The sequence below is a fragment of the Sceloporus undulatus genome, chromosome 2 (genome assembly GCF_019175285.1).
Source record: "Sceloporus undulatus isolate JIND9_A2432 ecotype Alabama chromosome 2, SceUnd_v1.1, whole genome shotgun sequence".
NCBI classification, from domain to species: domain Eukaryota; kingdom Metazoa; phylum Chordata; class Lepidosauria; order Squamata; family Phrynosomatidae; genus Sceloporus; species Sceloporus undulatus.
Genome location: NC_056523.1, coordinates 180,980,231 through 181,004,884, shown reverse-complemented (window position 1 = coordinate 181,004,884; position 24,654 = coordinate 180,980,231). Strand labels below are relative to the sequence as shown.

The window sequence follows — 24,654 nt, the reverse complement described above, 5'->3', positions numbered from 1 at the left end:
CTGCCATGACTCCAACATACAGAATCCTGGGATTTTTAGTGTCGGGAGGCACCAGCACTCTCTGGCAATGAATGCTAAAGAACTCATAAAACTACAAATCCCCTGTAGGGTGGAATTTAGCATGTAAAGTGGTGTCAAGCTGCATTATTTCAGCGGAGACAGCAGCTAATGGCTGAGAAAGAAAGCTAGACAAGGAGGTCATGCTCCTCCACCATGGGGCCACCTTGGCCATTGGGTGCTTCCTCCAAAGTCTCTCCCACCCAATTCAGAAAGCATCTGCTCCTCTGGGTGCCATGGTGATGTGGGGCTCTCTTTGGCCCTGCACTAGGCACTTCCAAGGCATGTGGAGAGAGTGGTCTTCTCTCTACCCAAAAAGCCATTGTTGTTAATTGTCCTCTAATCGATCTCAACTCATGGTGGCCTCATGAATGAGACACCTCCAAGACCTCCTATTCTCTACTGCTTTGCTCAGATCCTGCAGATTCAGGTATTTGGCCTCCCTTAGCCATGTGGCTTGTGGTCTCTTTCTACATCTCTCCACCTTCCCTACCATTGCTGTCTTTTCCAGTGATTCATCTCTTCTCCTGATGGGGCCAAATATGACAACCTCTATTTAGTCATCTTGACTCCCAGGGAGAATTCAGGCTTGATTTGTTCAAGGACCTTTTCTCTCTTCCCCCCACCCCTCTTTTTGCCTTTTTGGCCATTCACAGTACCTTCAGCACTCTTCTCCAGCACCATATCTCTAAAGAATTTATTTTCATCCTATCTGTTTTCTTCACTGTCCACCTCTCACATCTGTACCTGGTGATGGGGAATACAGTGGCTTGGACAATTGTCACTTTAGTGTTTAGCTGTATATCTTTACTCTTTAGGATCTTGTCCAGTTCTTTCATGGTTGCGCTCTCCCCCCCCCCCCCCCCAATTTATTGACTGCCACCTCCATTCTGATCAATATTTGACCCAGGATACAGGAATTTCAGTTTCCTCATTATCTATTTTGAACTTACATAGCTCCCTCATGGTAAATAAAAAATAGAGGACATGACCAATAAAAGCTCCAAACACTAAATTCATGCTTCTTAGTGATGCTTCAAAGGGAGGTCATTTTGGAATTCCCACTAGACAGAGGTTTGAAATGGAGGCTGTCTGGTCATGCTAATGGTCATGGCCACATGTCCCAACCCCAAAGGGGGACAAGGCATCACAAAATGTAGGAACGTCAAGAAAAATCAAATCAAAGCTCCAAAGGCTCATCTAAATGTAAAGGTGCACTTCTTAGTCCTGCTCTGGAGGGAGGACTTTTTGGAATTCCTTCTGGATGAAAAGCTGGAATAGAGGATGTGTTCTGGAAAAGGAGGACCTCTGGTCCAGGGTGATGCGATGTCTTAACCCCAAAGGACAAGGCATTGCAAAATGTAGGAAAGTCAAGAAAAATGTAAGACATGACCAAATCAAAGCTCAAAACTCTCATCTCCCTATAATAAATTCATGTTCCTTAGCACTGCTCTGAAGGGAGGACCTTTTGCGATTCCTCCTGGAGAGGGAAGGCTGACATGGAGGATGTGTCCTGGAAGAAAAGAAGGCCTCTGGCCACCCTGACCAAACGTCCCAACCCTAAAGGAGGACAGTGCACCACAAAATGTAGGACACAGAAGAAAAGGGTAAGACAAGAGCATGTGCATCAAAGCTCAAAACTCTCCATATAATAAATCCATGCTTCTTAGTCCTGCTCCAAAGGGAGGGCCTTTTGGGATTTCTCCCAGAGAGGGAAGGCTGCCATGTGGTCCTGGGTGGCTAGAAGATGTCTGAATCCCAAAGGAGGGAGGGGGCAAGATGTAGAGGACAAGATGTAGAGCCTGCTGTGCCACCAGAGCTCCATGCCTGCTTCCCCCTCGGTGCTGCCCCATGTCCTGAGGGCTGCTGCAGTGGGTGGTGTCCTGCCCTGGCTCCCCTCCTCTTCTTGGCCCTGCTGGGGGGCAGAGGAGGGCAGGCAGGCAGGGAGCATTTAAGGCAGGCTGCCTCCTCCTCCTCCTCTGGCTGCCTCCTCCTCCTCCTCCTCCACCACCATCATGCCCCGGTCGCTGAGGCTGCTCTTCTTGCTCCTGTGCTACTGCTGCTGTTCCTGGACGGCTCCTTCCTGGGGCTCTGGCAAGAGGGGTCCTTCCCAAGGGGAGCCCTTCAAAGCCCCCTGCCAGGAGAAGGCATGCACCACCAGCAGCAATCCTCCTCCTCCTGCTGCTGCTGCTGGGGCTGTGCTAGGGCTGCTGAGGGGCTCCGGGGAAGCATGCGGTGTCTACACTCCTGGCTGCGCCCCTGGGCTGCGCTGTGCCCCTCGCCCTGGAGAGAGAGCCCCACTCCAAGCCCTGCTCCGGGGGAAGGGGCTCTGCAAGGAAGCAGCCGGAGGAGCAGCAGCCACCCAGGCAGCAGCAGCAGCTGCAGCAGGTGAGCCAGCCTGGCCAGGCACCCTCCTTTAGAGCAATGCCAAGCACATTTCTATGCTGCTTCCCAGTGCACTGAAGTTGGTCCTCAACCTTGGGTCCTCTAGATGATGATGATGATGATGATGATTTTGGAGGCTTCCCCTGCCAGGATTTCTAAGCAATGAGCATACTGACTGGCACTTTGGGGAATTGGAGTCCAAAATATCTGGAGGACCAAAGGTTGAGAGGACCACTACATTGCCCCCAACAAGCAAAGATAGATGGATGGATGAATGGATAGATAGATAGATAGATAGATAGATAGATAGATAGATAGATTGTAAGCCTGAGGGTAGGGTTAAATTTAATTTAATTAAATCTAATTAAAAATAATAATAATTGCAGTTGTGATGTTTATTTTAAAAGGTATAAGTATAGGGCTGAATATAGATAATAATCTAAATCTGTAAATACTTTGGATCACTGCCCAAATATGGATTTGATAACTCTGAGCAATCCAGGAGTATATTGAGTATTGGTCTTGATAAATTAAAAAGTGTAATTCAGTTTTTGACAATATTTATCTAAAAGGATTAGGAGTTATGAGATTATAGCTAGCAAGAATTTTCATTTGTACAGTTTAGGAAGACGACCGGTGAAATGTATTTATGTTATGTTTCTTGTTTGTGATTGTTTTTGTTTTTTTGCTTCAATAAAAATTTAATAATAATAATAATCATAAGCCGCTCTGAGAGCCTTTAGGGCTGAAGGACAAGGTATAAATACTCCAAATAAATAAATAAATAAACAAGCAAGCTGGGGACTCATTTTAGCATCCTGCAAAAGGATGCCTGAGTGGACCCTGAGCCACAGCAAGGGCATTTCTATACCCCTTGCCAGTGCTCTTCATCACCCCCTTATTGTTGTTGTTATTATTATTATTATTATTATTACATTTATTTGTACCCCACTCTTTTCTCGCCACTGGGACTCAGAGCAGCTTCGGTGCAATTTAAAAAAAAAGGAAACAGTACATTTGAAGGGAATGAGATTGTTATGACATTAAAACAGGTTGTGAGTTCAATCCCAGCCAGGGGCTCAGGGTCGACTCAGCCTGCATCCTTCCAAGTTTGCTAAAATGAGTATCCAGCTTGTTGGGGTAATTAGCTCACAGTTGTAAACCACTTAGAGACTGCTTAGCTGGTATGAAGTGGTATATAAATGAAGCTGCTGTTGATATATATATTGCATCCATTTTTTAAAAATGGTCCAACATCCCAGCCTGTCATATAGCAGTTCCCTAGATGCCTGTGTGAACATGTAGGTCTTCACCTTCCGGCCGAAGGACATCAAGGAGGGAGCCGTTCTGATCTCTGGGCAGGGAGTTCCAGAGTCTAGGGGCAGCCACCGAGAAGGCCCTCCCTTGCATCCTCACCAACCGTGTTTGTGATGGTGGTGAGATGGAAAGAACGGCCTCTCCTGCAGATCTCAGAGCCTGGGCCAGTTCATATGAGGACCTAAACTTCTTAGGGCCACAGATAAGTTTTAATCATAATATTAATTAGAATCAATTAATTAATACTAATCCCATCCTCCTCCACTTCTACCTGGCATTCTCCTCAAGAGAAGGCCAAGCGATGGAGGAGCCTTGAGGGGCGAATGTTTGCCTCTCTTTCTCCTCCTCCACCAAAACCAGGTAGAGGAGGAGCTTTGTAGGACAAATGTTTGCCTGTTGTCCTCCTCCACCCCTCCTTCTCCTTGGGAGAAAGCTGGGCAGTGGAGGACCCTTGAAGTTGTTCCACATCTTCACAGGCCACCTGAAATCCTTTGGCGGAACGCATGCGGCCCCTGGGCCATATGTTGTGCAGGCCTGCTCTATGGGCAAGTATTCCCCAAAGATCCTCTATGGGCAAGTACGGTTTCCCTATGGGCAAGTGCTGTCATTTGTTTTAGTAGGTCCCTTTTTCTCTTGACTTTCCTACATTTTTGCAGTGTCTCACCTTCCTCCACTGCAGCCTCCCTTCTAGGAGGAATCCCCCCAAGGGTCTTCCCTTTGGAGCACCACTAAGACAGGACCAAATCAAAGCTAAAACCACTCATCTAAATCTAAAGCCCTGCACCTTGATTTTTAGATGAGTGGTTTTACCTTTGATTTGGTCACATCTCCCATTTTTCTTGTTATGCCCTACATTTTAGGGTGCCTTGTCCTCCTTTAGGGTTGGGATGTCTGGTCCTCTTCCCCAGGATGAGCAGAGGTCCTTGTTTTCCAGGACACATTTTTCATTCCTGCCTTCTGTCCAGAAGGAATTCCTTCCTTTGGAGCATGACTAAGAAGCAGGACTTTATATTTAGATGAGCATTTCTATCTTTGATTTGGTCACACCCTACATTTTTCTTGACTTTCCTACATTTTGGGGGTGCTTTGCGTTCCCTTGGGGTTAGAACATCTGCCTACCCTGCCCCAAGATGAGCAGAAGTCCTCCTTTTCCAAGACCTGTCCTTTAGAGCAGCACTAAAAAGCATGAATTTAATAGAGTTTGAGCTTTGATTTGGTCATCTCCTCCATTTTTTTTTTTTTTTTAGTATTCTACATTTTATACTACAGTGCCTTGTCTTCCTTTGGGGATAATACATCTGGTCACTCTGGACCAGAGATCCTCCTTTTTCCAGGACATGTCCTCCATTTCAGCCTTCTATCCAGGAAGAATCCCAGGAATCCCCATAGTTTATATGTCTATAGTGTTGGCAGGTTTTCTTTGGTCCTGTCCTAAATTTTTCTTGACTGTCCTACATTTTGTGGAGCCTTGTCCTCCCTTGGGGTTATGACATTTGTTTACCTTGGCCAGAGGTCCTCCTTTTGCAGGACATGGCCTCTATTTCAGCCTTCTATTCATTCCAAAATGTTTTCCCTTTGGAGCAGGACTAAGAAGCATGAATTGATCTTTATATGAGTGTTTTAAGCTTTTAGTTTGTATTGTCCTATGTTTTGTTTTAAATGTCCTTCATTTGGAAATGCATTGTCCTCCTTTGAGGTTAGGACATCTGGTCACCCTGCTCCTGCCTTGCTAAGACCCTCTTTGGCCACAGAGGGGAGACCCACTGGGAGGGCTGCAAGTGCTTTTCCAACAGAAATAGTTGTTTCAAGATGGGTGGTGAATTCATCTGCTGGTATTGTGTGCCTTCAAGTCCTTTCTGACTTATGGCTATCCTAAGGCTTTGGGGTTTACTGGTGCTGAGAAAGTGTGACTTGCCCAAGATCCCCCAGAAGGTTCCCATGACTGAGTGGAGATTCAAATCCTCATCTCCAGAGTTGTAGTCCAATGCTCAAATCACTACCGGTCTCATGATTTGTTGTTGTTGTGTGCCGCTAAGTCATTCCCTAAGGTAAACTGATCAGAGGTTTTTATTGGCAAGTTATTTCAAAGGGGGTTTGCTTTTGCTATCCTCTGGGGCTGAGACAGTATGATCCAGTGGGTTGCCATGGCCAAGTTGGGATTCGAACTCTGGTCTTCCAGTGTCCTAGGCACTATGCCAGTCAATGCTAGCTCTCTGTTAGCCGGGATCAAATTTTACTGAGGAAATGTGTGTCAACCTCTTCAAGACGGTGGGGTTAACTGCCTTCGAAAGCATGATACTGATTGATTGATTGGAAGGATGTTGCCTTGTGGCTGTGCTTTAAAAATCATTTTGCTCTGGGTTGCCATTCACTGCTTAGTGGTCTTTAGCTTTGAAAAGGCACAAATGTTCATCTGGTCTTGCAGAGATGATGTACGTGCCACCCTGTGGACTAGAAGCTTCCATCGCTCTTGTTCTTTACACAGATGTTTAGTCTTGAAACAGTGAAGCAGGCTGTTCTCTGCTTTTCTAAAGGCTCTTCTCCTTCAGTACAGAAGCAGTGGGGATTCCATAAGCAAACAAGAAGAGAGGAGATAATGTGGTAAAAGGCACCACGGCTCTCTCATAAATGTGTAAACATACCCAAGGGTAATCCTGTTGGCCATGTAGCAAAGTACAATAACGATAATCCACAAAACCGTCTGAATAACTATCTGTAAGCCACTCTGAGAGCATTTAGGGCTGAAGAGTGGGATATAAATACAGTAAATACAGTAAATAAATAAAACAGTGGATTGATGGGACCAACCATAATGCACAAGCATGCAATATCTATTTTGTACATTTTGATTGGTCTATTGAAGGTACCACTGTTTTGTGGATTTTGGATGTTATAATGAATGTATAGTTGCTGCTGGCTTTTCTAAGAAGTGTTTTGTAAACTTCTTGAGCCCTGCTTCTTCCCTCTTCTAAAGGTTTGCTCTTCTTTCTTGTCCCCAGTACAAGTTGAATCTCCCTTGTAGTACAAGTAGTACAAGTTGAATCTCCCTTATCCAAAATCCTTGAGACCCAAAGTGTTTTGGATTTTGAAGGTTTTTCTAGATTTTGGAATGCATGTATTTGCATATATGTACATAATGAGATATCTTGGAGATGGGACCCAAGTCTAAACACAGCATTCATATGGAGCTTACTACACATCACCTGAAGGTAATTTTAGACAATGTTTTAAATAATTTTGTGCATGAAAGAAAGTTTGTATACACTGAACCATCAGAAAGCCAAAGTGTCACTATCTCAACCACCCATGAAAAATGTTTGGGTTGTTGGAATATTTCCAATTTCTGAATACCAGATAAGGGAGACTCAACCTGTAGCCATCTCTTGTGTGCAGGTGAGGTATTGCATGTTCGTTTCGGGATGAGAACGGTTCCTCTCTTCCAGAGAACAAGATGTCGACATGTTGTAGAGAAAGAGTCCTTTGGCATCAGGGTGTTATAGTGCTATGATTCCACTTTAACTACCATGGTTAAATCCTGTGGAGTTTAAAGGAAGGGCTTGAGAGCTCCTTCGATGCCTCCAACCAAACTCCAAACCTCCCAGGATTCTCTAGGATGCAGTTGTGGCAATTGAAGTGGAATCATAGTACTACAGCTGTGTAGTGTGAAAGGGCTCAAAGATGGTGCCTGCTGCCCAAAGCCTCAACTTCCATGAGGGAGGGCAACTCTACAAGATCCCACACCCTTATTAAATAAAAATTTAACTTCTGCTTGGCTTTTCCATTTCCATTTACACACGCTCATACATACAGATGTCCAGATCTTGGTAGGGCTCCAGCCCTTCCCCATGAGACACCTATGCCCTAAAGGGATTGCAGCCAGCCAGCCAGCCATGGGAGGGCTCCTATGAGTTCTTTGTGGCTTTTGCTTTGCTGAATGCAAGTATCTACTAGTTTCTGCGGTGGACAGAGACATCTTGGGAAGGGAGAACTTGGGCTTGAATTGTGTAACATTAATGCTAGCAAAAGTTTGGAACTTGCAGCAGTGTTGGCCTTGTCCCTTCTTTTACTGACCTAGATTTATGATCAGAAATGGTGCTGCGATTTAAGACCATTGTTGCTTGTGAGCTCTGTCTAGAACTGTTCGGTGGCAACCCAAAGAAAAATGTCTATATCTCTGGTACTGTGCCCAAACTCTGTCTAGGAATAGAGCCTTTAAAATTGCTTTGTTTGCAGCTTAAACGTTCACCATAACAGAAGCCTGCAAACTGGTTATTTGCAATTTACATTGCTTGCTCTTAAGAGAGTCAAAAGTGAACCACGTAATGCCAGGTGGTGGATGGAGAGTGAGGTGCTGGCTCACTCCCATGTGTGCAAATGCTCATAAACAAAGCTGAGGCAATAAGAGAATTTGCATTACCATGTATACTTGACTATAAGGTGACCTCATATGAGGGTTGGTTTGGAAGCCAAAATTATGGATTTTGATATGACCTGTGGATAGGTCGAGAATAAAACCTAAGGGCATGTAACAAACGATCTAAAGCAGGGGTAGGCAACCTGCGGCCCGCGGGCCAGATGTGGCCCGGCAAGGCCTTGGGACCGGCCCCAGCCTGGTCCTGCCGCCGATTGCCACTGGGACCTTTGAGGGGCAATTGTCTATAGAAGCCTCAGAAACATGCATTTATATTAACATTTTTTAAAAAATCAGCAAATTTTTTCGCGTGTCCTCCATTTTTTTAAAAAAAGTGTCTTCCATTTGAAAATTTTGTCCTACATTTGTCCTGGTTTATTTATATATTTAATTTTTTAAAAAATTATTTAATTATTTATTTTTTGGCTTCGGCCCCCCAGTTGTCTGAGGGACAACAACCCGGCCCTCGGCTCAAAAAGGTTGCCTACCCCTGATCTAAAGGATAAAGCAAAGGAAAGGATGCAAAGAACTTAAAAAATTCTGGCAGGCATAACTGTGCTGAGACTAAAGGGTGAAGGGATGAGAGAGTATGGGATGTCAGTGGTTCCAGGACAGATCACACTCTTGCCTTTCACCAGGGGATGGTTCCTTTTTTATTTAAGAGTTAAACTTGTATGATACTTAACTTACATTGATAGGTCAACTCAGGTTTTTTGGGTCCATTTTTAAACTAAAATTTCTAGATTTATATATGAGTATATACAGTAACTTATTTTTAAAGGATAGATATACACAAACTATTAGGGCAATGGTTTAAAAAGAAAGAGAGAGAGAGAGAGAAATTGCTGATATTTCCTTCCCTGGAATCTTTTCTGTGATGCTGGTTTAGGCCTCCTTTTACTTTCTACACAAATTAATTTGGGCCAGTAAACAGCTACACCAGAACCAGTCATAGGTACTATAGATGAGCAAATCCGGTGGAGCTTAAAGGTGGGATAGGACCATTCAGTTAACCAGAGGAAGGGCAGAAGGCTCAGCTCCTACTATTAATAACTGCTCTGAGCAATCTGAGGACTTTATCCCAGATGTGGAGAATTTGCACATACCTTATATATCCACACGCACACTTTTGCCTGTGGATGGATCCCTTTTTGAAAGAGTTAAGGGGAATAGATATCACAGTTCATGAGGGTGAGGAAGTGGACGGGGGCTGACCAGTGCTGGATAACTACATGCCTAAGAGCTTGGAAGGTACACATCAGGCAGGATGACCTGATGCATGCTTTCAAAGACATCCTTCTTTTACATGTGTGTGGCTATATTTTAGAGGAAGGAACTGGCAAAACCACCTCTGAATATTCCTGACTTGTGAAAACTCTATGAAATTAATGGGTTGTTGTAAATCGACAGGCAACTTGAAGGCACACGCCCCTCCTTTTATACTTCTTTATACTGATTTATATTTCCTGGAATTGGAGCTTTTAAAAAAATAAAATCAAAATGTTTTTTGTAGTTTTCTGTTCATTATCCTTTTCTGAGACCATTGTAACATATTAGACAAAGTCTTAACTTTCAGGTTGTTCCTGCTGCTGCTCTCCCTTGTGCCCTTTCTAGGTGAGCCTTTTGCTTCTGGTAGATTAGAACCATTGTCCCCAAATTTTGGTCCTCCAGATATTTTGGACTTCAGATCCTGGGATTTCTGGCTGTTGACCAAGCTGGCTAGGGCTTCTGGGAGTTGAGCTCCAAAACATCTGGAGGATCAAAGTTTGGGAGCCACTGGATTGAAGGTTATCATGTTCTTGCTGCACACTTATAAATTAGATCCTGAAAGGTGCCGCTTCCTTTTGTGAGCCATCCAGTGGTTTTCAAAAATAGGTTTCCAGATTATGTTGGACTACAGTTCCCAGAGTCCTTGACTATTGGTCCTGCTATCTAAGGTTGATGAGAGCTGACATCTAACAATATCTGAGGACCTACCGTACATTTGGAAAAAACTCAGGATTGAGTGGAATACATAACAGTTTTGCAGAGCCAGAGGCCTGAGGAACTTCCCATTCTGTTGTTCCATGAATTTCCAGCCAGTGGTTATAGCTGGGTTTCATGGGCAGGCCATGGGCAGAGAAGTTGCTCCACCACAAATCTGTGCATAATGGGTGGTCCATGTTGCTTGCTTACTTGTTAAAAATTATTTACACTCTGCTTCTCATTACATTAACACAGGATGCCTCAGTTAACAAAGTAGATATTGTCCTTGGCATTACTTCTTTAACAAAAAACAAAAAAAAAGTGGTATCAGAGGCAGATATAACATGGAAAGAATAGGCATTGCACCATAGAAAAGAAGAGCAATTCAACATATTACAATAAACTTCCCACCTCCCAGCCTAACAACATGCACATGTGAAATGAAACAACTAAACTACACTAAGTAAGTAAGAAAGCATAGGTAAATAAAAGATATTGAACCACCTTCTTCTGAAACATCTATAGTTTGTTTTATCATCAACTACTAATGATTTCTGTTTTCAGGACTGAACTTAAAAATCTATGCTTTTTTTAAAATGCTGGGGGTATCTCATGAAGGAAACTTATCTGCTCTCTCCTTTTCTCTCAGTTTTGTTGCTCATATATGCCTCAGTAAGGGATTCTGGAAGAATTTTGTTGTACAGTCTTGTAGAGTTGAATGCCATGGCACCTAGGCTGACATTATGTTGGCTGGTTCCAACTTTGTTGTTGTTGCGTGCCTCCAAGTTATTTCCAACTTATGGCAACCCTAAGAGGAACCTATCATAGGGTTTTCTTGGCAAGTTTCTTCAGAGGGGGTTTGCCGCTGTCATCTTCTGAGGCTGAAAGAGTGTGACTTGCCCAAGGTCTAGAGAAGACCTATTTGATCAGTTCTAAGGTTGAGCCTCCTTGGGACCAGAGGTATTTGGGATTTATTTATTTATTTTGGAATATTTGCATATACTTAATGAAATCTGGGAAGTCTAAACATGAAATTTGTTTTGTTTCCTATACATCTTATAAACCTAGCCTGAAGGTAATTTTGTACATAATATTTTAAATAATTGTGTGCATGAAACAAAGCAAGTTCTTCTGTTGGTTTTCTTCTCCAAATGACTTGCTGTACCTTTGGTTTGTGGATTGACTATTACTCTGATGTTGTTAACTGCTGTCAAACTGATTTCACCTTATAATAATAATAATAACAACAACAACAACAATAACAATAATAATAATACATTTTATTTATAGACCGCTATTCCGCAATGATCATAGCGGTGTACAGTAAAAAATTGCAATACAATACAAAATACAATGTGACAGTTAAAGGAGGGAGAAGTCTCGTCCTTCAGGCAGTCCCTGATGTTGCTGGATCTGCCTGATCGCTCCCTCTGAGGCCGAGATGACAGTTAAGGAGGGAGGGGCCTCTTCCTTCAGGCAGTCCCTGATGTGACCCCATGAACGATAGACCTCCAAGTCACCCTATCCTCAACAGCCCTGTTCAGGGTTTGCAAGCTCAGGGCATCCAAGGCTTCTTTGATCTGAGTCTATCCATCTGGAATGCAGTCTTTCTCTTTTCCTGCTGCCCTCTATTTTGCTAAGTATAATTGTATTTTCTGGTGAGTCATGTCTTCTCATGATGTAGCCAAAGTACAACCGTCTCAGTTTAGTCATCTTTGCTTCTAGGGAGAGTTCAGGTTTGATTTGCTCTAGGACCCATTTATTTGTCTTTTTAGCAGTCCAGGTTATCCTTAGTACTCTTCTTCAGCACTTTTTGCTTTCTTCACTCTACAGCTTTTGGAACCATAAACAGAAATGGGAAATACAATGGTATGGGCCACCCCAAATTTAGTCATTAATAATACATCTTTACACTTCAGGATCTTGTCTATTTCCTTCATAGCTGCCCTACCAAGTCCTAGTCTTCTTCATGGATATGAAGAGCCGACTGTATTTTAAACTTTAAAAAGTAATTTAACAAATACAGTAAAAGCCTACTGGGCGGGATTTAAATATGTGTGTGTCTCCAAGTCGGCGATTGACTTATAGTGACCATATTAATTTTTCATAGGGTTTTCTTAGGCAAGGAATATTCAAGAGGTGTTTTTGCTAGTTCCTTCCTTTGAAATGTAGCTTACAACCTGGTGTTGAGGGAGGGCTAAATTCCACATACATGTATATATACACCATTTGCTGATCTGCAGAATCTAAACTTTTGGGGAGAACTCTATTGATATTTGATAATGTATCCCTTCAGGTCATTGCAGTTTATGGTGACTCTATCATAGGGATTTCTTCACAAGATAAGAGAGTCTGAGCCTGCATCTACACTGAAGAATTAATACAGTTTGACACTGCTTTAACCACCATCGCTCAATGCTATGGAATTCTGGGGTTTGTAGTATTGTGAAATATTTGGCCTTCTCTGTCAGAGAGCTCTGGTGCCACAACAGGATTCCATAGGCTGGAACCATGACTGTTAAAGCGGTGTCAAAATGCATCAATTCTGCAGTGTGGTAGTAGCCAGCGAGAGGGTGACTTGCCCAAAGTTACCTACTGGGTTTCCATGGCTGAGCAGGAATTCAAACCCTCATCTTTTCCAGAGCTCTAGTCCCAAGTACTGCACCATGCAGTACATCTCAATTAGATGTACCTCCAAGAAATGCAGGGCAAGCAATATGAGATGGGGCTTCTCCAACCATGTCATTAGCTAACTTCTACTGTGGTCATCCATGTCATGTGAGTCAACAGCACTTTGCCAGTCTTCATAGGAATGGCAGGCTCTTTGTCTTGAACATTAGACAGTCTGCAATTTACCTGTCTAAGGAGTTTATCACACGGGAGCATCGGCACCCCATGAATAAGTGGGTATTAAATCTGTGAATATCCCACAAGAGCGGGATTGTTTTCAGACGACATCACACGAATTCACCATTATCCCAGCATTAACCTGTGAATAAAGTGGCCAAATCATACCACTTTTTATTTTCAGGATTTTCCTGAAAATAAAAAGCAGTGTGATTTGGCTGCTTTATTCACAGGTTAATGCTGGGATAATGGTGATGTAGTGTGACGCCGTATGAAAACAATCCCGCTCTTGTGGGATATTCATAGGATTTAATCCTCATTTATTCATGGGATGTATGCGCTTCCCTCCTGTGTGATAAACTCCTTTGAAAGGATAGCAGGGGAAACACTGGACTTGGAACCACAGGGCACCAGCGTCATTTCAGTTCTCCAGACTTCCCTAATGAGCAAACTGCTATCATGCTCCCATCAAAATAGGCTGGAGTAAATGGCTAGCATAGGAAGGAGGCCAGGACTCTAGTCTCAAATCTTTGCTAGCCTTAATGACTAGCAAAGTATATGTGATCATATAGATTAATTTATACAAACTGCAGAACTGGCACAGATTATGAACTACTTTAACACACAGTTTGTATATCTTTGCAAGAAACATGCCTAGTTTAAACCACTGCCTGGTTTAAAGAACTAAATGGACCACCTATTGTAGGAGGAGGTGTTGGACTACAGCTTCCAGCATTCCTTATTCTTAGTTATGCTGTCTGGGGTCGCTGGGAGTTTCAGTCTAACAACATCTGGAAGCCTGCTTGTTTTCACCTTGTCTTACAGGTGGCTAATCTGGAGGAGAAAGGAAAATCCACCTGTGGCTGCAGGGGAGAATAAAGGTTTACATGAAACCATAGTCAGAGTGTCTGCAAATTCTTCATCTCTTCTCCTAATCAAATCCAGAGGTGGAAAGCCCTGCCAGATCCTCCCCTTTGTTGAGAGACTGTGGTGAGAGAACCACTTGCGTTGATAATTTTCCAAAGTGAACTCCCTGCTTGACAATTAAAAACAAAACACCAAGTACCCACATTGAAAGCCAGTTTGGACCAGTGATTAGAGCAGTGCTTCTTAAACTTTTGCAAGGTGTGTCACAAATTTTTTGAGAGCCTGATGAAAACTTCACATTACCTGGCCATGTACAGTAGCATCCTATGTCACTCTGTACTAGTTTGGAGTTATACAATAACTTAATAATGTTTTTTTAAAGTCTCCCCCGTTCCCATAGGGACAACTTTCATAGTAATAAAAAGGGACAAAACTTTTTTTGTGTGTGCCTGGTTCAGAGACCCCTCCTAAAGCCCATCAATGGACTTCCTAGGGACCATGGGTTGGGAACCCTGGGTTAGCGTGTCAGACAGTTGGTGATCCATATTCAAGCCCCTGTGAAATTCACGATGGACACATCCCTCGTACCTAGCCTGACCTACCTAAGCGGGTGGTTGTTGTGGAGTAAACTGGGGATGAACAGAGCCATCTACAAAATAAAAACAAAATAAGGACTCAACAAATGCAAATGGGAAACCACTCAGAGTCAGGGGCTTTCCCAGCAGATAATAATCACCATTTAGCAGACATGAATCCTCTTTTGCATTAGCCTCCCAGCCTGAGGCCTGTCATCAGCACAGAACAATACACATGCAAATCACTCCTGCATTCCCAGGCTCACACAGTATATATAGACGCACTTTTTCCCAGGCAAGCAGTCTCTGAAGATGACAGCCACAGATGCTGGCGAAACGTCAGGAAGAAAATCTTCTAGAACATGGCCACATAGCCTGAAAAACCCACAAAAAAACTATGCATTATTTTTGCAATGCAGATCAGACCCAGGGAACTTGTCATAGGAACGTATCCGTGCTTTGTCCACTAAGAACGCTTTGAAGAGTTGTCCAACCTTCTTGCTTCTCCTTCAGCTTCAGCAGCCAAGAGTGGTCTGAGGCTTTGCCAACGGTTCTTATGTGTAGCCTGCACTGAGCAGAAGACACTGGCACTACTTTCCCAGTAGACAGCTGGAAGAAAGCGAATTCTAGTGCCCTCTTGCGGGGTTGTATGGAAGAGAGTAAGTTCATGGGAGAAAACTTGACTCAGCCCATATCTACACTTGAGCCAAAAGAAAGGTCTTGAGTACTCCAAGGTGCATTTGGCAGTCTCTAAGGTGCTATGCATGGGCTTTCAACAGGGGTCCCAGTCTGGCTTTGGATTTGTGATTGCTTCACTAAGGACCATTTCTATTTGGTTTTTGCTACCCTCCTTCATGTTAGCATTTTTATCAAGCAGCTTAGCCATTCAGAATGGCTTGTGTGCAGCTAATTAAAAAGCTTGCACTCTAAAAAGAGGAGATGCTGCTGTTGTGTGCCTTCAAGTTGTTCCCAATTGATGGTGACCTTATCACAGGGGCTTTCTTGGCAAGATTTGTTTAAGAGGGGGTTGCTGTTGCCTTTCTTTGAGGCTGAGAGAGAGGTATTGCCAGGGAGCAAGTTGCAGGATAGTCCTGCATCTCATGTCTTCTCTCTCTCTATCTCTCTGTTACAGTCTGCTGGAATGGCTGCCAGCTGAAGCAACAGAGCTAACAGTGTTTTAAGTCTTATTTTGAGCATAAGGTTGAAATTTATAGGGATGGGACTCATCTAGGAGTTATGTGTTTCACCTGGGTGTTCTGAAGAGCAGAAATGGGGAGCAGTTTTCTAATGAAACCTGGCCTTTGAGCCTCTCCCTTCGGTCTCAAATAGAAAGTGGGAAACCCAAAAATTCCTGGCCCATCCTTGATGCCAAGGTGGTGGTGGGCAGACATTAATTTGTTGACAGACCTTGAATTCCCCCCCTGAGGGCAATCATAACTGGATAATTATAGTGGGAGAAATGAGTCCAACTCACCACAAACTGGGTGAGGCTCCCAGAACTGGAGCACACGCCACCATCGGATCGAAGAAGTGGCAAGATTATGGAACTGTAAGGAAAGATTAGATAGCTTTTGTTTTGTTTTAAATGGGAACTTTATGTTACGGTGACTTTAAAAGGCTTGAAACAGCCTTTTGGCTAGAAGTGGTTCATCGTTAAAAAAAAACCCACTGGGAAATGTCCATGATTTGCTTCCCATTCTGTATTTTTAAATGTATATTTTTATCTGATCCTTTTTCGATGTCTGTGGTTCTCAGCCAGATATTTTGTTGGACTTCCATCCTAACCAATGGCCAAGGATTCTGGCTGTGATCTTGGCCCACCTAAAGACCTCTTGTCCAAAGAACTCAGGCTACTGGATGCAATTCCTTTCCACAGCACCCCACTGAAAGAGAGAATAGTGAAGTACAGTATATCTGGTTTTTATGTACCTATATAGTTACACACATATGCATGGGTGTGTTTTTTCTGGACAAGCAGCAACATCTCTCCTTCTTTAAAAAAACAGCATGGGTTGCTATAGACTTGTTCATCATTATGTATCTACATGTTGACTCTGACTAATGGCAATCCTGTCACCGTGTTTTATTTAATGGAGGTTTTCCATGGCCTTTCTCTGAGGCTAAGAGAATGTGCCTTGCGGAAGCTCACCCCGGTGGGTTTCCGTGGCAGAGTAGGGATCTGAATCCTAGCCCAGCACTCAGACTATTACATCATGCTGGTTCTCAAGGTAGCATATACTTAATTTGATCATTTTACAGCAGAGGTGGGGATTCTGTGGCCATTCAGATGTTGTTGGTCTGCATCTCCCAGCATTTCTCACCACTGGTTATATTGAGGAGGGCTGCTGGGACTTGCACTTCAACATCTGGAGGGAGGACTTCAGGATTTCTGCCTGTGTCCTTATTTCTGACCCTATCAATCCTGATTCACCAATGAACTTCACCAACCTCATACTGGATCTTCAAAGAAACAAGTCAGTAGTCTTCCAATTTGTTAGTCACTGGCATCCCAACAATGAAAGCATAGGAAGTTTCTGCACTCCTGATTTAAAGTGTGGCTTTATGGAATGAGCCATATTTAATTAGAGCAGCTTGAGTGCTGTGTAGAAGGAATGCCATGCAAAAAATGGTAAAGGGTACCATTTGAAACTGTTAGTAGCCACTTGACTGCTCATTGAGGACAAGAACAGTATACTTTTACCAAACTAACGTGGTGTAATGTTTTGCAATGTAATGTATCATGGTGTAATGGTTTGAGACTATGACTCTGGAGTCCAGAGGTCAAATTCTTACTTGGCCATGGAAACCCACTGGGTAACCTTTGGTAAGTCACATACTCTCACCCTCAGAGGAAAGGAAGGGCAACCCCCTGTGAACAGATCTTGCCTAGAAGACCCTGTGATAGGTTTGCCTCAGGATCACCATAAGTCAAAAATGACTTACTGGCTCCCAATCAAAGCATACCCGACAGATGGCCATTGAGCCTCTGTTTAAAGACCTGCAAGGAAGGAGACTCCACTACACTCCGAGAAAGGAGTGTGTTCCACTGTCAAACAGCCCTTACTGTCAGGAAGTTCCTCCTAATGTTGAGGTAGAATTTCTTTTCCTGTAACTTGCATCCATTGTTCTGGGTCCAGTTCTCTGGAGTAGCAGAAAACAAGCTTGCTTCCTCCTCAATATGACATCCCTTCAAATATTTAAACAGGGCTATCATATCACCTCTTAACTTTCTCTTCTCCAGGCTAAACATCCCCAGAACCCTAAGTCATTCCTCATAGAGCATGGTTTCCAGAACCTTCACCATTTTAGTCGCCCTCGTTTGGACACGCTTATCTCCATCTGTCTGAATGCAAGCAACCATAGGCATGCAAATAATCTTTGTGCAGCGTTGGTGCAGTTTGTCACTTCCCACTATTCCAGTTCTGCAAACACAATAGTATTAGAGTATGGGGGAAACTACAGTGGCTAATGGAGTGCACCAAGCAATTCCAAAAGAAAATCAGCATGTACTTTATAAACTATAGCAAAGCCTTTGATTGCATAGATGATAAAAGGCTATGGAACGCCCTTAAAGACTTGGGAGTGCCAACACATTTGATAGTCCTAATGAGGCATCTGTACTCAAGACAAGAGGCCACTGTCAGAACAGAATATGGAGAATCAGAATGGTTCCCAGTTGGCAAAGGGGTCAGACAAGGCTGCCTCCTTTCACCCTACCTGTTCAACTTGTATGCAGAACATATTATACCAAAAGCAGGCTTGGACACTCAAGGAGGAGGAGTAAAAATAGGAGGAAGGAATATCAGCAATCTAAGGTATGCTGATGACACAATACCACTAACAGAAAACAGCACCTACAGCAACTACTAAGGAAGATCAAGGAAGAAAGTGCAAAGGCAGGCTTACTATTGAACATAAAGAAAACAAAGATAATGACCACAGAGAATTTACACAAATTCACCTTAGACAATGAGGAAATAGAAATAGTAAAAGAGTGCTCATATCTTGGATCAAATATTGATCAGAGTGGGGATTGGAGTTAAGAAATCATAAGAAGACTAAGAATGGGAAGGGCAGCTATGAAAGAACTAGAAAAGATCCTAAAATGTAAAGATATACAACTTAGCACAAAAGTTAGGATCATTCAAGCCATTGCACTCCCAGTTACCATGTATGGATGTGAGAGTTGGATAGTTAAGAAAGAAGATAAAAAGAAAACCCATTCATTTGAGATGTGATGCTGGAAAAGATTGCTGAGGATACCCTGGACAGCCAAAAAAGACAAACAAATGGGACCTAGAGCAGATCAAGCCAGAAATCTCCCTGGAAGCCAGGATGACAAAACTGGCTGGCATACTTTGGACACATCATGAGAAGACACGACTCATTGGAGAAAACAATAATGCTAGGGAAAGAGGAGGGAAGCAGAAAGAGAGGAAGGCTGCATGCTAGATGGATGGACTCTATAAAAGGCACAGGTATGAATTTGCAGGAACTGAGCAGAGCAGCAGAGGACAGGGAGTCTTGGAGTCTCATCTACATGGTCACCATGGATCAAGTACGACCTGAGGATCATGGATCAAGTATGACCTGTGTGCTTCCTCTATCGAAATTAGTCAGCCCTTCACATTTGTGGCTTTGATTTTTTCACATTTGATTATTTACAGATTTGCTTCATATGTTCTCTCTAGAAATCTCTAAGTCTTCCAGTGTGACTCTGTCATCAGCTTCTGCCAAAGATCATGCTGGAGGATCTAGATATTCCTAGAGAGAAACACTTTTCTAGGCATGTGTAGGTCCTCCAGTGCAATTTCATGGTCAACTTCTGGCCGATCTTGACCACAGAATTCCCTGGAGGACCTAGAGATTCCTAGAGAGGTATTCTCTCAGGTAAAAAAATAGTGTTTTTTATTTGTGATTACTCCACTTTCACCAGGAAGCTGTGTCCCTAACTCCAGCAAAGGTGGAGGGTTCACTGTGGCAGGACTGGGAGATCTTTTCCCTTTTTAGTGCAGGTGTCATTAGTCAGAATTCTTACTAACATCTAGTCCGGTCCTCTCCCCTTTGCTGGGACGCAAGACTTGGAGACAAAGGTGTGCTTTCTGATTAGGTGGCAATGCCAGTCTGGGGTGTCTGTGCACCTGCCAGCCATCAGTGATGCATCAAGGAATCACAAAATGTCCATGCTCCCTCTAGGGGTGAGAGAAGGAAGTGCTAGCAGCCTGTTGCTGCTGCTTCTTTGTGCCTTCAAGTTGTTTCCAGTTTATGGCAACCCTAAGGCAAACTTGTCATGTTTTTTTTTTCCTGGATAAGATTTGTTCAGAGGAGGTTTGCCATTGCCATTCCCTGGGTGACTTGCCTAAGGTCACCCAGTGGGTTTCATATCCAAGCCAGGATTCGAATCCTGCTCTCCACTGTCATAGTCCAAAGCTTAAACCACTACACCACGCTGATTCTAGATGTGGCCAATTTATATTGACAATTTCTGCATCCCCGTGTATGTGCATTCCTTTTTCATTCCCCAAGAAGCTGTAGTTGCAAATTCTCTCAACAGACCTGGCCCTTCCATTAAGTAAAGTGAGATGCATGTCTTAGGTAGCAAATGTTGGGAGGTGGCAGCAAGGTGCTGGACAAGAGAGCCACATGGTAAATGGATTTCCCACAGTGTCTCTCATACCAAAGAGAATGGGAAACTTGATGGATAACATCAGGCGTAAGATGTATCCAGGATGTTGGCTTAATTTTTAATACTTCTTTAGTTCACAGCAGTGAGTTGGGGAGCTGCTGTCATGGAAGTGGTCTTTGACCTCCTTTCCTTGTCTTTTTAGAAGGTGTCTCAAGTGCTGAAATCTGTGTGCTCTCCTTCCAGGTGAGAATCATGGAGCAGATCACTTCACTCCACAGCCGCTCCCTTTGCAGAGCCAGGATCCACTACAAGAGGCCCCGGTTGGCAAAGCCCAGATGGAGCAGCTCTCCTTAAACAGTGATGCCAAAGAGGATCTTGATACGGTATGTGGAATGAGAGTCTTCTGCTTGGGTAAAGATAGGAGCTGTATCTGCTTTTTTTTCCCAGCCAATGACTTACTGGCATACAGTCGACCCTCTGTATTCACAGATTCTGCATCCATAGATTCAACCATCTATGGTTTGAAAATATTCCAAAAAATTCCCCAAAACAAACTTTGATTTTGCCATTTTATATAAGGGACACCATTTTACTGCCCCATAGTATATAATGGGACTTGAGCATCCATGGATTCTGGTATTCATAGGGGGGCCCTGGAACCAAACCCCAACAGATACCAACAGCCCATCCTGGTTGGAGAAATTGATTTTTTTGGACAATATCTTCCAGAACCAGCCAATACTGGCTGGGGAATTCTGGGAGTTGTAGTCCAAAAGTAACTTTTCACAGCCTTTCCTGCGTAATGATACTGGAGCTCAAAGAACTAGGAAACTGCCACATGTTGTTGCTCTCATCTGTTCGCTTTGTTTTCTTCCTTCTTTCCTGCGTAGCTTACTTAAACTCCTACAACCTATCAGAAATGTATGTGGTATAATCTTTCTGGGATCACACATGTTCAGAAAGCAGGGAAGGAATCATATAACTAGTAACATGTGGTTTAAAACACACAAACCCAAACTCTAGAAAGCCAGCATGTCAAAGACGGTGTGAACCTGAGCACCTCTCCATGCTAGTTTTCATTTCATATAGTGATTCTGACAGGGATATTCATTCTACAAGTGGGCCCAGACTTCCACATTGTGAAATACTTGCCCCTCCTTTCTCGCGGACCTCAGGTCCGGGGTCTTCAATATTCACGGAGGGGTGACCTCCGTTATTTTCAATGGGGCGCACCCCTGCGGCACATGCCCCACATGTGTTTGTGGGCATGCGCCCCATCCAAGCCTATGGGGCTTTAATATAGGCGAGTCTCCATTTTCATGGGAGGGGTGGGGGCGGAACAGATCCCCTACGAAAATGAAGGGCCAACTGTATTATCACATTCAATTATCAAATTGAATACATGTCTTGAGGGACTCTTTGCTTCCATCCCCCTTCTCCATATGTTCCACAAGTGTTGATGCCAGTCACTAACTTTAACTTCTGTCTTGCCTCGGTTGAGCAGGCTCCTTGCCGGATGCATTTGGCAGCCATCATGCAGGAGCTGAAGGCTCCACTCTACCTGGATGGTCAAGATATCTTTATCCCCAACTGTGACACCAAAGGTTTCTACAGGCGGAAACAGGTACAGACAGCAATGTTGTTCAGAGGGGAAATGGGAATTGCTCTTTGGCTTCCACCATGAAAACACAAACCAGCCTTGGGCTGGTAAGGTGAAGATTTTTCAACTGTGGTCCAAAACATACGGCAGGAAAAAAAATCCAGTTTGAGACCGCTTTAACTGCCCTGGCTCAGTGCTAGAGAATCCTGGCAAATGTAGTTTATTGTGACACCAGAGGTCTCTGATGGAGAAGCCTAAATGTTGCACAAAACTACAGTTCCCAGAATTCCCTAGCATTGAGCCAGGGCAGTTAAAACAGTTTCAAACTGGATTATTTCTGCATTGTGTTTTGGACCTGTGATATCAGCTGCAGTGTAAGAGTGAGCATGGAAATACATATTCTTATTGTTTTATTCATTTATTCTTCCACTACAGGGACTCAAGGCGGTGAATAGCAAATTTAAAACAATACAATTTAAAAACAATACAAAAGCTTTAAAATATATAAATTTAAAATACAGTTTCAAAAGTCAAAATAGCCATGTTTTAAAATGTAAAATATGTGAAAAACTCTATACAAACCTTTATATAACATTCTTTAAGTGAGATATAAGATCACAGCACCAACATGGCTGATAACCCAATCCTAGGTACAGCAGTAATGCTGTAGAAGGCCTGTTCCTTATTCATTATCTGCCTGGCTGCTTTCTTTTAAAAGCAGGGGTGGGCAACTTGGGGCCCTCCAGATGATGCTGAACTACAAATTCCATGAATGATATGCATCACAGACAATGAGTTGATGATAGGAACTGCAGCCCAATAATATCCAAAAAGTGAAAAGTTGTCCATCTCTGTTTTAATGCCTTGGAATTAATGATCCCTGGCTACTGGTAAAGTTTTTTGCATGGACTGAATGAACATCCAACATTGGCTCCTTGCAAGAACACCTAGTAAAAGGGCGAGATAGATGCTGGTTTTGATGCTGTGTCATATATCTAAATCTACTAATGTATAGGTGCTGAAGGGCAAGAGTGGAAAAATACAAGCACCTAGTTGTGTGGGAAAATCAGATCTGGCAATTGTCTTGCTGAAAGGGGAAGCCAACAGGTTTTACAGGGGCTGGCCAGTGAGTTCAGGGAAGGACTTCTTTTTAGAGAGAAAATGCTGAATATAGTGTTAAGCGTACAGAACTAGCAAAGCAGGGCTATCCACAGCCACTTTGGACAACAAATGTTGGTTGTGGATTCTTAGGGATACATCCTTTGAAGAATACTGTGGATGTTCTTTCTTTGTAGACTCAGCAAATTATGAATGTCTGAATGTGCCCTACCACACTGTGAGACCTGGAGGTGGCCCTGTCCAAAGCAAGCAATGGAGTGCATATTTTGTTTTAAACAAAGGCACCCACTCCACAATTAAAAGGGAAGGCATATTTTACCCTTCCATTTCAAAGGTATATTTAATGGGAACGGCTGTTAAGCAAGCATATATTGGTTAATATGAAAGAAGATAATATCCACTAGTCTATGATTAAGTAAGGAAAACTCTGCTACTGAGGGTATACTATTGACTGATGTTCTTACCTGCCCCATATTAATGTCCTTCCTCTCTACAGTGTCTGGCATCTAAAGGGCAGAAGAGAGGCCAGTGCTGGTGTGTGGATAAGCGAGGCCGTCGGTTGGAAGGACTGGATGCAAACCCCCTCTGTCTGCTTGCTAACAGTGACTGAGTGGAGTGGCAGAGAGGGCACACTGCACTCCAGCAACAGAGACTCTCTGACCAGAGAGGAATCTCTCTACTAGAATGGTCAAAGAAAATGTTTGCTTTTAACTTATTGTGTGGCTCATGCCTTGTTGGGATCCTGCCTGCCCTGGTATTATCTTGGAGCAGTTACCTTATCTGAAAACAGCCCACGAAAAGGGAGAAGAGCCTGGACTGGCTGCACCAGGGCAATAGCATACAGGTGACTTCTTTCCAACTGCATGACTGAAGATGCTTTATTGTGTAAGCTATTGGGTTTCACTGCAAAGATGCACTGGCAGGTGGGCAAGCTATTCTGTAGCATCTATTATCAGTGCTAAACCTGCAGGCAAGTAAGACAGCCAAATATGGGGAGTAGTGTATGTATAGTTCTCAAGAGAGCACTGCACGTGGTTATATGAGGTGTGTGGTAAGGGATAAGCTAATGCCAGCCTGGATGTATTTAATTGCCCTTCTATTGATGTAGATTTGATTCAGAACTGGGAAGGCTACATGGTGGAAGGAGACAAGCTTATAGAAGGGAAGACCATAATATACCCCAAAGGGGTAATATGGAATGGAGAGAAATGAACCTGTTCAAGGGTCTCCATATTGCTGCCAAGACCCTACATACAGGAAAGTCTCCCGGTCTCTTCAGTCTTCTGCTCAAGTAGCTTATGGGGAGAGCTACCTGGATGGTGATGGGAATTACTGAAGGAAGGCTTGAGTTGCCTTCTCTACAGACGAGCAGCACACAAGATCTTTCTCTCTTCTCTGCAATGTGCTTTTAATTTAACTCTTGTGTGTTGGAAGGGGTGGGTTTTGACTTCTGTATGATTCATTGTTATTGGTTACAATACATCAGATGACTATTAATACAGTACTTTGCTGTTCTTCTTGGTGACTGAGCTGTTATCAAGATCGCTGTGCAAGGAAACTGAAAAAAAGAAAAAAAGGAATAACCCCTACCAAAAGAAACACTAAACAGGTCATAACTGCATTTGACATTTAAAGCTGTATTCATAATTTTCATTGGCAACTGAAGTTAGTTCTGTTTACAAGTAGCAAGATTACTCATTCCTAACATATTCAGGTCATCAGTCTGCTAAATAATTTGATGGCATCTGTATGCCGATAAATGGCTCCTTAACAAAGGACACTAACAACGGTCTGATGTATGCCTGAAAACAGTAACAATCAGGTTAATGGGGGCTGTGTTCTGCAACAGACAAGATGGATGAGGCCTGAAATGGCTCCAAATGGA

At 43.3% G+C, this 24,654-nt stretch overlaps 1 protein-coding gene across 1 annotated transcript; it reads left to right on the top strand.

Annotated features, from left to right (window-relative positions):
• The first annotated feature begins 1,845 nt into the window (after nt 1-1,845).
• IGFBP6 (insulin like growth factor binding protein 6) lies at nt 1,846-24,282 on the top strand. The gene is made up of 4 exons (XM_042450999.1): nt 1,846-2,445; nt 20,294-20,433; nt 21,555-21,674; nt 23,266-24,282. Exons 1-4 carry the CDS (start codon nt 2,073-2,075, stop codon nt 23,377-23,379), a joined length of 747 nt encoding a protein of 248 aa, XP_042306933.1. The 5' UTR covers nt 1,846-2,072; the 3' UTR covers nt 23,380-24,282.
• Nucleotides 24,283-24,654: the final 372 nt, after the last annotated feature.

What these genes read in the sequence shown, in the direction of transcription:
- IGFBP6 (XM_042450999.1), top strand. Translation starts at nt 2,073, where the DNA reads ATGCCCCGGTCGCTGAGGCTGCTCTTCTTGCTCCTGTGCTACTGCTGC. An exon ending in AGCAGCAGCAGCTGCAGCAG is followed by an intron (nt 2,446 to 20,293) that starts GTGAGCCAGCCT and finishes CTCTCCTTCCAG; the next exon opens with GTGAGAATCATGGAGCAGAT. An exon ending in GTTTCTACAGGCGGAAACAG is followed by an intron (nt 21,675 to 23,265) that starts GTACAGACAGCA and finishes TCCTCTCTACAG; the next exon opens with TGTCTGGCATCTAAAGGGCA.